General features: G+C 38.7%; 2 protein-coding genes across 4 annotated transcripts in view; both read left to right on the top strand.

Annotated features, from left to right (window-relative positions):
• TARS3 (threonyl-tRNA synthetase 3) overlaps nucleotides 1-8,939 on the top strand; it is a 72,663-nt gene extending 63,724 nt beyond the window's left edge. Inside the window, exons 16-19 of the mRNA XM_081291144.1 lie at nucleotides 1,427-1,531; nucleotides 5,609-5,681; nucleotides 6,397-6,511; nucleotides 7,788-8,939. Of these exons, the coding sequence (XP_081147270.1) occupies nucleotides 1,427-1,531; nucleotides 5,609-5,681; nucleotides 6,397-6,511; nucleotides 7,788-7,936 (442 nt within the window). The 3' untranslated portion in view covers nucleotides 7,937-8,939. The remainder of the gene's footprint in view (nucleotides 1-1,426; nucleotides 1,532-5,608; nucleotides 5,682-6,396; nucleotides 6,512-7,787) is intronic.
• A 1,110-nt stretch (nucleotides 8,940-10,049) lies between these two features.
• Nucleotides 10,050-12,389, top strand: part of TM2D3 (TM2 domain containing 3) — a 29,689-nt gene continuing 27,349 nt past the window's right edge. For 2 of the 3 annotated variants that reach the window (XM_081291147.1, XM_081291145.1), the window contains exons 1-3: nucleotides 10,051-10,203; nucleotides 10,626-10,718; nucleotides 12,223-12,380. In XM_081291147.1, coding sequence (XP_081147273.1) covers nucleotides 10,113-10,203; nucleotides 10,626-10,718; nucleotides 12,223-12,380 — 342 coding nt within the window. In that variant the 5' untranslated portion in view covers nucleotides 10,051-10,112. Of the gene's footprint in view, nucleotides 10,204-10,625; nucleotides 10,719-12,222; nucleotides 12,381-12,389 lie in introns of all 3 variants that reach the window. The other variant, XM_081291146.1, reaches the window with a different exon arrangement.

A 12,389-nucleotide genomic window follows, 5' to 3' on the forward strand; every position in this document is an offset into this window, starting at 1 on the left:
CAGAATCAAATGGAGAAAAATTGGAACTAATAATACAGTAAGTTATTATTAGTAAGCAGTAAGCACAAAGTACAAATTTCAATTTGCTTTCATATCCATTTAGTAATAACCTGCCTCAAAATGTAATGTAAAAAATATTTCAGAAACAACAAAATGCAAATTATCTAAGAATAAACTTAATTAGAAATAGAAATACATAATATTTACAAAGTATACACTATGACATTTTATCAAAAGTCAGTAAAGAATTGTTTAAATGAAGATTCACACAACATTCTTAGAATCAACATTGTAAAGATAATATCTTCTAGTTTATCTATGAATCTAATATGATTCTGTGAAAATCCATTGAGATTATTTGTGGGGAAGCTCGATATTCATTCTAATGTTTATTTGATAAAAGCAGAGTTGGTGTCACTGACTGCCTTAAGTCTACACTTGATGAATCATGGGACAGAAATTTCTGGTTACCAGGGTTTTATGAAGGAGCTATGCTGCTTTTCTTTCATTTCCTATAGAAAACAACATAATATATCATTCAGGAATATCTCATGCTGGTTTAAGTTTGTGAGATAAATGATTTCTACATATGTCTGCATAAGGCTGGATTGAAGCCATTCACTCACCCCATTCATTCATTCACTCAAAACTTTCTGAGGGATCTAGACAGGGAGTTTTGTTTGACGTTGATCTAAAGGTAATTTCCCTTAGCAGAAATTATTGATGGAGATGTTATCCAATATTACTTCATTTGAAGTAAAGCTAATTAATTAGTCTCTGTTTTTGTTTGGTTTGTGTATGTTTTAGTAGTACCTAGCTGGTACAATTATAGATAAAATTTTCTCATAAGAACCTATTATATTTGTTACAGTGAAGTAAAATTTATCTTTCTGAGAAATGTGCACATAGATCTCAGGGTGGTTACTTCATTTTGATTAAGAGTCATACTTTGTTTTTCTATTTTTTTTCTAAAGGGGAGTAGATCATTAAATGTAAGACATGTGTCATAAAGGTTTTAGGTCTATGAAAGGAATTTGACCAGTGGACTTCTAGAATAAATATTAAAAACAATTTGAAAAATTAGGTTTACTATGTGGGCACAATAGTGGCAGGAATGGGGTACATAGGATCAGATAAAACTGCCTGTGAATTTAAGAAAGAGAATATGGTAATTGATTGCATTACTCTCTGTACTTTTGTATGTGTTAAGTGTTGTCTAATAAAATTTGTTAAAAATAAATGAAACAAAGACAAAGCAATCTTTTGTTTTGAGGAAATAAAACAGCCACTGAAGATATAGTCAATGGAAAGATACCCAGAAACACTAATCTAAATCTATAGACAAAATTAAATATAAGGTAAGAATATAATAAAGTTATTACCTAATTTTAGAAAAATACTCAAATGTATAATTTTCATTTTTTAGTAAGGATGGGGATGATAAGAAGAGACCTGTGATCATTCACCGAGCAGTGTTGGGATCAGTGGAAAGAATGATAGCCATTCTTGCAGAAAACTATGGGGGGAAATGGTAAGTGACATGAAAGAGAAAAGCTAGATGTCTCTTATTTTTAAAAATCATGGCTAACAACATTAAATTGGTAGGAAAAATGGCAGCTCCCGCTTTTGTAATTAGCAGGTATGCAAAGAATAAATAAGAATTATTGTTCCTTTTGCCAGATCAGAAAACAGAAACAAAGAAAGCAAAAACAGAGTGACATAAAAATGCACTATTTTCCCTTTGGGGAACTCAGTCCTATTAAAGAGTTATCTTTTCACCTGTGTTAAGCCTGTCAAAGATCCAGTTACTGTCTGGAAAACACGTGTTCAGTTTCCCAGGGTACTGTCTCTTATCACACTGCCGTCTCTTGTTCAGCTTGTATTGCTTACCTTTGGATGTTCCTTGTGACCATTGTCTGGGAAGAAAACATGGAAACCTGATCCATAAATAGCTGAATAATACACTGGTATAAACCCAGAGAGAATGGCCACAGCATCACAGTCCAATCAAGGGATGACTTCGGAAAAGGAAAATGCTCTCCAATGCAGAATGTAGAATGGTACATCTTATGGTCCCCTCTGCCTGGAAGGAAAACTGGCCAGAGGTCTGAAGTTTTACATTGATGTAGGGCTCTGGGTACTGCTTTGGCCACAAGACCAGAGATATATAAATAATTAGATTGGAAAAATAAATGCCAGATAGATTTGGGGAAGAGGACTTATGGATGATTCCTCAGAATGGGCTATGAAAGTGGTATTGCCCACTGTAAGGTCCTCACTGTTGAAGAGAGTTTCAGCATTCTATACAAGAGGGCCCATTCAGTTATCATCAACTTCTTTTTGTCCCTCATAATTATTCATACCAAGAATAAAGTGGCCACTAGGTGATATGCATGAGCATATCATGGACAATAACATGGACATTCCCTCACCAAGTTCTATATTACTACATATCTTCTGGGGACACAATTTACCATTGGTAATGATATATCCTGATCCCACAGTATGGTACCATAACCCAGGGGGAGCAGCCAGCTGTCTTGTGGCAGTTTGATTACATTGGATCCCTTTCAGCATGTGCCAGTGCCAGAAAAGATAGCAAAGTTCACTTTCTTTTCATAGAAGACAGTTACTCTGAATTTTGCTTTGCTTTTCTTTCCTACCATGCTTTCTGCCAGCAGCTCTGTGAAGTAATTTATAGCCAAGAAGTAAGGCCTGAGCCAGTATTGTTGAATTCACTATCACTGCTCTCAGAAGTAGCCAGCTACACCTGGAGTTACAGCCCACATCCCGTGAAGTTGCATTCTACAACCTGTGAAAATGCGGCACACCAGCCATTTTTGGTTCCCATTCCATGTTTAAGAAACTGACTATTTGCTCATGTAGTTTGATTCTGCCTTCAGTATCTACAGCCCCCACCACTATTATTTCGAGGCATAATACCTGTAGCTTCCACTGTGGATACTGGGCACTGGATGCCAATGCTAGAGTCATTGTCACAGGTTCCTCAAAAGCCCTGTGACGGGCTATAGCCATAGCTCAGTGGTAGAGTGCTCGCCTAGCATGTATGAAGCACTGGGTTTAATTCTCAGCACCACATATAAATAAATAAAGGTCCATCAACAACTAAAAAAAATATATAATATATATATGAATATTACCTACTGGCCACTCTACTCATGATATGAGTAATTATATAATTATATATATGTATATATATATTATAGTCAGGGTGCTGTGTTTGTATATCTTCCACAAACTAGTTCCCACACATGCATTCTAGTGTTCATGTCAAGAGAGGGCAGGGAAGAAAATTTCTGAGCAGGAATCATAAGGTAGGAAATTTCCCCGAGTGTCTTCCAAAGGTACTGGGCAATTAGAGAGTCTGTGTATATCTGAGATATTTAATTTATGACCTTGGAGAAATATACTGTAGTGTCATGGAGCTTTTAAGCTATTAAAATTATACAGAAGCCAAAAATATAGGCAAGAATATAGATACTAAGTATGAGTTAATATGTATATATCTCTTTTATACCCAGTATTCTGTATTTTATCATATGTAATTATGTTTACAATATATATTATTTCATTTTTGCAATTTAAGAAAAATACATAAATACATACATTCATAAAGTACCATCTGGGAATAGTCCCAATTGTATTCCCTTCTACCTTCAAAATAATTTTGATGGTACCATACCGTAGGATCAGTATTTATCACTACTGAAGGCAAATTGTATCCCCAGAGGCCATGTAGTGATTTGGAACTTGGTGAAGGAATGTCCATGTTATTAATTTAAAATCCAGTTGAAATGATGGTGTCTTACATTAAAATGGTAGTGTGAAAGTGGCAAAACAAACAAACAAAAAAACCAACTAAAGATAACTAGTGGAATTAGGAGATGAAGTAGGAGACAGGAGGTGGTGCCAGTGTATGGTATGGGCTGTCCTCCTCACAGGGACCAAGATTTCTGACACCAGCTGACCTGTGAGGGAAATGTCTCCAAAAACTAAAAGTAAAAACGGTTAAAATGTGGCTCTCTGGAGAAAGTAAGACTGGGGACAGACTGAGGCCAGAGCACGTTATACACTCTTTTTCATCAAATGTTTAATTATGTCCATCATATGTTATTTTATTTCTACAGTTTATGAATGCAAGAACTGCCTGGGAATAATCCCCATTGCATACCCTTCCACCTACAAATTATGATGAAGAAATAGGCAAATGTCCACATCAAACATTGCTTTTACCTACCCCTCCATGTTTTTAAAAAAATATTACAGGGGCTGGGGATGTGGCTCAAGCGGTAGCGCGCTCGCCTGGCATGCGTGCGGCCCGGGTTCAATCCTCAGCACCACATACCAACAAAGATGTTGTGTCCACCGAGAACTAAAAAATAAATATTAAAAATTCTCTCTCTCTCTCTCTCTCTCTCTCTCTCTCTCTCTCTCTCTCTCTCCTCACTCTCTCTTTAAAAAAAAATATTACATTTTGACACAATCATTACAGAGAGCATAGTCTTTTCCCAGTTTCCACCCACCCCCATGGCAACACTTGCCAAATTTAAGTATCACAACCTAGGAAATAAGCATTGATATGATCTACCAACCTCATTTAGATTTCACCACTTTCACTTGTACTCATCTAAGAGAGTGTGTGTTTCTGTACACACACACACACACACGTGAGTGCTTAGTTCTATAAGGTTTTTATCACAGTGTCTGGATGGAATAACTGCTGCCAGTCAAGACTCACTTATAAGGACCCTCCTATTCTTATTATTCCCACCAATGCTCTATCTCACTCCTGTCCACCAATTTGGAAACCATGAATCTGTTCTGCATTTCCATAATGCTGTCAGTTTAAGATTGTCAAGTACGCGGAATCATATAGTATGCAACCTCTTCAGATCAGCTTTTTTTTTTTTAAGAGAGAGTGAGAGAGGAGAGAGAGAGAGAGAGAGAGAGAGAATTTTTTTAATATTTATTTTTTAGTTCTCAGCGGACACAACATCCTTGTTGGTATGTGGTGCCGAGGATCGAACCCGGGCCGCAAGCATGCCAGGCGAGCGTGCTACCACTTGAGCCACATCCCCAGCCCTGGATCAGCTTTTTTTAACTCAGTGGAATTCCTTTGAGATCCATCAGTGTTATGTCAAGTACCAACACTTGGTTCACTTTTACTTAATGATGTTCCATGGTGTGGAAGCACCACAATTTGACCATTCTCCTGCTGAAGGATATTTGGGGTATTTATGGCTTTTGGCTATTACAAATAAAGCGGCTATGTATGTTAGTGTGCAGGATTTATGTGAACATAAGTCTTCATATATTTAGGATAAATGCCCAGAAGCACAAGTATGTGATTAACCTTCCATCTGTGTTCCAACCCATTCTTCCTTCTCTTTTCCTATCAAAATTCCAGGTTTCTCCTTTTGTCTACTCTACTTCCTTTTAACTCTTAATGTGGTTTGGTTTGCTTCTATACCATTCCACTGAAATTGCTCTCTTGTAAAGCCATACTTTAAAAAAAAATCTTTGGTTATTTTTTAATCACAGAATAAGTGGTCATTTTGAAATGATTTTGAAAATGTATACTTTTCAGGCCTTTCTGGCTATCTCCTCGTCAGGTGATGGTCATCCCTGTGGGTTCAACTTGTGAAGAATATGCAGTTCAGGTAAAATTAGAGACATTTGAAGTACCTAATACTTTGCCATGTATTCTGTGTAGGTCATTGGCTTGAAGTGTCATTCCTGCTTTAAAATACTGTATAACTAACACATTAATTTAATAAGTTTTCAGTTATTGGAAGTAACACGGGTCATATCCATGTAGTTGAATCACAGTGTTTTTGAGAAACTAGTATTTCAAAACATAATTAAATTATTCTTTTCCATATGGCTCTATTAGAGAAGAATACCTTATTATCTGTTACTGCATAACAATTTCCCTAACACTGAGCAACTTAAAACAGCAAGTATTTATTATCTCAGCATCCTTGAGGTAGGAATCTGGGAGCAGCATGGCTAGTGCATTCTGGTGTGGTGTCTGATGAGGCTGCAGTCAGGCTGTCACAGGGCTACAGTCCTCCAGGCTTACTCATATAGACTTCAGCTCCTTACCATATTGACTTCTTCCAAGGCTGCCTGAATGTTCTCACAACATGGCAGCTTGAGTGATCTGGGGAGTGAGAGATGCAGTTCTTTATAACCCAGCCTCAGAAGTGTACTACCACCACTTCTGCCCTCCTCTGTGGGTAACAGACTGACTCTGATACAGGGTAGAGGGCTACACAGGGGTATGAATATCAGATGGGAATAATGAGGGCTGTCCTAGTGTCAGTCTGTCTACCAAAAATAATGTAATAATGAAAGTATTCCTTGTTCTTCCAGGTATCCAATGAATTTTTTGAAGAAGGATTTATGGCCGATGTTGATTTAGATGACAGTTGTACACTGAATAAGAAAATAAGAAATGCACAGTTGGCTCAATATAATTTTATTTTGGGTAACTTAAATTTGTTTATATTTTTTCAGTTTGTTTATATTTTTGCTTTAATTTTTTTAAAAAGGCAAAATAAGGACTATGGCATAACTACTTGATTATGACAGTTTGACTGTTTAATATCTATGTACAAAGAAGAGTCCTGGATTAGCTGTTGCTAGGTCCTCTGTTATTTGCTGGATGAAGACTTATAAAGTTCCACATGAATCCTGTTGTGTAGTATTATTAACAATAGTGAACATCTCAAATGAAAATGAAAGAAATTTGAAAATAACCTCTTCAGTAGAATTATTATCCTTATGTTTCAGCCATGTGACAGAACTGAAATATTTTCCCTTGCTTTGCTGGTTTATTAGAAATCATGGGAATTAAACAAATGAATGAGAAAGATTCCAAATTTTCAAAAGAAAAGAATTAAGGTGAAAAAAATACCTTGAGGAACATGAGTAATTGGATACAGAATCTAAAATTTTGGTTGTAAACCTGTATAATCAAGAGAAACTGATATTGACATGCCTGCAGGCATGGTATTGCTCTCTCTCATAAGCTGAAAGAATAGTAGAAAACACAATCAATATGCATAAAGTTGTCCTATCGACAGTTGTTTATTGATAATGTTTGACCCTGTGGTAGGTATTGTGTTGTTTAATCAGTCTCACTGTGGTGACAGAATCTCAAATTAGGTTAGACAAAGATTTATCAGAAGGGTACCCATGTCATGAAAAGTAGACCTAAATAGCCAAACCATTAGAAAAGTAACCAGGAGCCTCAGCCCTTACAAGGATTATCTCTCCCCATTTCTGTTTCCTGTTTTTGCACCAGTCATTTATGCTTCACTTGAGTATATAGTTTGTTGAAATTATCAGTGGATCAGTTTGTTCCTTTTGTGTGGCAAGAAACATGGCTGCAGATTCCTGCTGTCATCTCACAATATGGATTACTACTGAGAACAAGCTTTTTGCCCACATCCCAGAAAATTCTGGTTGGCCAGCATGGGTCTGTGTGCATCTTTTGACTTATCAAGTACCACCAGGTAGAGTCAGGGGATCTGTAAGATTTCCTGCTCTAAATCATGCCCCATGGCCACAATACTGTATTCTCAAGTGAGCAATAAAGAGATGTGATTAGAAGTCATTCCTTACCTCAAGACACTCAGCTAAAGCATGAACTTAATGACCATTAGATAGATAATTAGTGACTAATACTGAAGAAAAATTCAGTTAGACTCATAATACCACTGTTGACTTAATGGTTGATTTATTTCCCTTCCTTTCTACAGTGGTTGGAGAAAAAGAAAAGATAAATAATGCTGTAAATGTTCGAACAAGAGACAACAAAATTCATGGAGAGATTTCAGTAACTTCTGCCATTAATAAATTGAAGAATCTCAAGAAATCACGTACACTAAATGCTGAGGAAGACTTTTAAAGTGCTTTCCTTGTGCTTGCTTCTATGTAATCTATTTTGACCTTTGCAAATGCATTTTTCCTAACTAATTAACATGTTAGAACTTCTAAGAACTTTGGACCCACTGATGGATCCACTCATGGGATCAGTTGAAATGGGTCACAGTGAATAATTAGCATATATGTATAAAGTTAATTCATTAATGTGTTCTGAAGATGATAAGAAGAGAAGCTTGGGAAATTTCCAAGCAATCAATGACTTCAGAGACCTCAATGGTGAGATATTATTCATTGAAAGATGGAAACACTAGAAAATGAGATATATGAAGTTATTGCTAAGACTTGTGATTTTCAGCAGATAGGCTTCTAGGGATAGAGCTCAGTTGCAGAGCACTTGCTTAGAATTCAAAAGGACCTGGGTTCTATCCCCAGCACTAAGAAAAAAGGGGGGAAAAAGATGGGTTCCATTAAAAGTCCACAAAGCCTTTTTGACTTTGAGGGGAAATCTTATTTTCTTATGTCACAGGTATTTTTATGGCTGTTTTTAAGTTAACATTGAAACTTTATCTCATTTAAATGGAATCATTACTTAATTTGTTTTAACCGGCAACAATAAGTAAAGCAGATATTAATAAATATTGAATTACTGATAAAGGACTCATAAAATCAAAGAAATTCAGTGTTGTGGAATCTGTTATTTGCATTGTAGTTTAAGAGTTGCAGTTTTAATGCTTCTAATTAAAAATTGAGCTTTGTTCCTCTTTAGAAATAATGAATTCCCCAATAAAATGCATCACACAGTGTTTCCTTGTTTCGGCTTTGGGCTTATACCAGTAAGATGCTCACCTAGAGTTAAATTGCTTTTTTGTTGGGAATGACATTTTATTGATTTATAGACTCAAAATGATTTGTGATTTTTACTTCCTGAGGAATGTGAACTGTGAAATAGTTGGTAAACAAAGTGTCATATGTCAGGTCTGTGTAGTAGTAATATGTGTACCTTGTGATAAAAATTTTAAAGCATGTGCCAGGTGTTATTCTGTGTTCTTTTTTCTTCTTTCACTCATCAAAAGTGCAAGTGAAAGAGTGGGTGTAATACAGGGTGACAGTAATACAGCCCTGGAGAAGAGGCTACTCCACTGCTGGTTGCTCCCAAAATATTCAAATTGGTAGGAAAACAGGTTTTTTATTTAAAGCCAGCTTTGAAGGAAGTTAGAAGAAAATTTTATTTCACAATTCCATCTTGGGAGGCTCTGAGGACAAAGACAGCTTTTTAAAAAGAGAAGAGGCAGGCAAAGTGAGACAAAAATTAGGAAATACCCATATGCAGATTTAGTTAGCCTACGTTAGAGGGCAGGACAACGAACAATTTGGCCATGTGGGCTTCCTTGGTGTCTCTTAGACTAGGGGAGGTCAGCTCCTCAGCCTTTACTCTCTTAGCATGAGGAAGCTGCTCTCAGTTTTAGAGGGGCCAGAACTCGGCCTGTTTGATGGGCGGTCCGAAGACCCCAAAGTGAACGATCTTGTGGCGGGTAAAGAGGGGTGGAATAGAGAGGCACCTCAAGACGTCTGCTGTGCTGGGAACAAACATAGGTGGGTAAAGCGTTCGCTTCCTTACCCTAGGCTGGTCGCCTTCGGGGAGAGGCTGTGCTCGGACCCTCCTTTCGCGTGAAAAATCCCACATCGGGCTTTTTCCCAGTCGTACGGGAATTTTTCTCTAAATACGACGTATCCTTAAGGAGTTGGCTAGTAAGGCAGGGCAGTTATGAAATGTGGTCCCTGCACCTTCGCACAGTACCTAGCACACAGTAGCAACGTTTATCTCTAAGCGTAGGCATCCAACTACCTGAATATAGTGCCTAACTCCCCAAATTTCCGCTTCTACCTTCAGTCACTTCTGGGTGAATTTCGGTACTACGGCGATCCTTTCCCAGGCTACAGCAGTGGAAAGAGAAGGAGGCGGGGCACGCGTCTAGTCAGTGTGAGGGACGCTAGGGGATCGAGCATTTTCACCGGGTCAGGCGATTGCACTCCTCCAGGTGACCCTCCGCAGGTGCGGCGGCCGCGCAGAATAGCGCGGGACCACAGCTTCAGAGCGCCTGCGCCCCGGAATCCTTAGGCCGCGCCCGGACACGCCCCCATTAGGCGCGCGCTGGGAACCCCGCCCCCCGGCCCGGAAGTGCGCGTGCGCCGGCAAGATGGCAGCTGCGGCGGGACCGCTCCTGCGCCTCCGCCGCTTGTGTCGCGTGCTGCTCTTCCTCTCGCAGTTCTACATTCTATCTGGTGGTGGTGAGTTAAAGGTCGGGGGTCGCACCAGGGCGGGCTGGGAGTTTAGAGGGTCCCAGGAGCTGCTAGAAGCGTTGGGGCCGGGACCACAGAGGCTGCGTGCTGGGCGGCGGGCGGCGGGTAGCTGCAGTCTGGCGTGCCCTGGAGCCTGTGCTCAGCTACCTCGCTACCGAACCCTCCAGCTGAGAGGGAACTCTCCGTGGCTCCGCCGGGGAAACAGAAACTGAACTTGAAACCGCCTTTGTTAACCTGCAGACTCGAAACGGTGTAGACCCTATTGGTGATGCGCCCTTTCAGTTTTCTGTCTTCGGGAAGTTAGACCCTGAGGTTTTCAAGAGCAGTTATTGGCTTGGTGTAGTACTTGCGTGTTAACCACACAAACCAAGGTTTTCATATCCCGGGATAACGTGTTTCTCTAATTGTAGGATCCTTAAATTTAGAGCATTCGCAGCCGCTGGCTCAGGCAATAAAGGATGCGGGCCCAACACGTACATTCACAGTAGTTCCCAGGGCAGCAGGTACTAGACGTTTTCTATTCTAGTAAATGTGCCCTTTTATATATAGTAGTTTCTTTCTGTTTTTGATACAGTTTCTTTTAGTATACGAAGACACTTAATTTTTGACTGTGTATTGTGTCTTAGGTTATGTGAATTACGGGCAGATACACAGCCATTTTCAGTAGACAGTTTTGGTATTTGAATACCTTTTGACATTCCTACCTCATCTCTTTTCCAACCTCACGCTTCTCATTTCAGTCTTATTTGTGTTATTTTTCCACTTCCTCCATCCAAGTAACCTTTAACCAGTGCTTCTTTCCCTTCAGAAAATTCCTTCTATTTCTAGCACCCAGTTCCTGCTGGTGATTAAAAGGTCCCCCAATGGTGTATGAATTGGAAGCGGATGAGAGGAATTAATGGAGACATGAAGTCTTGAGTCTTATGGTGCTTTTGGGAACTTGAGGAAATTACCCATCTTGGGCCTTTGTTTCCTCTCCATTCAGGCTGTGAAGTTAGCCCAACTGCCTGAAAGCAGTTGTGGTTCTAAAGTGTCCAGACTCCAGCCATGTAGAAATAGGAACAATAGAAAAGAAAATTGTATTTTGTAGATTGACTGCTTAATACAGTGGTGTTTGGTAAATGGAAAGTAGTTTCATTCCTTTAGAGTTCCATTATACCAATGACTCAAAACTGGAAGAGGTATTTTAGGATTCTTATTTGAATGTGAAAGTTGATTGAATGTGATTTAAGATGCATTTTTTTTTTGAGAAAACGCAAGAATTCTTGGCTCTTTAACACATTTTTGAAAACCCCTCTTCTCATTAATACTAGTGACTTTTATGTTCTATTGACTGTTAAAAATGTGTTGCCCCATTGTTTGGATTGGGAAAAAAAGTTGCAGCTTGCTGAAAAAATTATTAAAATATGGAATTAATTTGAACCTTGTTATAAAAATATAAATATTATATTAGTAAATATGGCTTATTGAAATATCAGTGTGGAATAATGACAAAGTGTTTTCTAGAGTTGGTACACCAAAGGTGTCAGTGGCTTCATTTCCTATTCAGTAAATTTGAATGAAAAGAATTTTGGATTGGAAATGGAGAGATTTGAATTCTGGCTTCATTTGTACCATAGATTTCCTGAGATTTTTCCATAACTCCTACCTTGTCTAAGATTTAGTTTTTCATCTTGTAAATGGTAGATTTTTTGAGCTCCTAACTTGCACCTGACATTTTCTCTACATTATTTGTACATGAGCATCTTCAATTTTCATGGCCACTTGGGAGGCAGGACTGAAATACTTTTTACCAGTATGCTGCCCACCTGGTCATACAGCTGGTTGGTGGCAGAACCATACTTTAATTGTAGGTGTCTCTCTGACTCTGACTCCAACTTAGTGCTTTTTGCATTCCAGCGTAGTGTCTCATTGCTAATGTTTGTGTCTCTTCACCTTAGAAAAATTGTTTTCCTGTTATTCTGATCAGTGTCAAGAGAGAATAAGCCACTCTCTCACCTCTCACAGAAAGTACCGAAATCCCACCCTATATGATGAAGTGTCCAAGCAATGGTTTATGTAGCAGACTTCCTGCAGACTGTATAGACTGTGCTACAAATTTCTCCTGTGTCTATGGGAAGCCTGTCACTTTTGACTGTACAGTGAAACCTTCTGTTACATGTGTTGTAAGTACT

Source organism: Spermophilus citellus (genome assembly GCF_964194105.1).
Source record: "Spermophilus citellus genome assembly, chromosome: 4".
Taxonomy (NCBI): domain Eukaryota; kingdom Metazoa; phylum Chordata; class Mammalia; order Rodentia; family Sciuridae; genus Spermophilus; species Spermophilus citellus.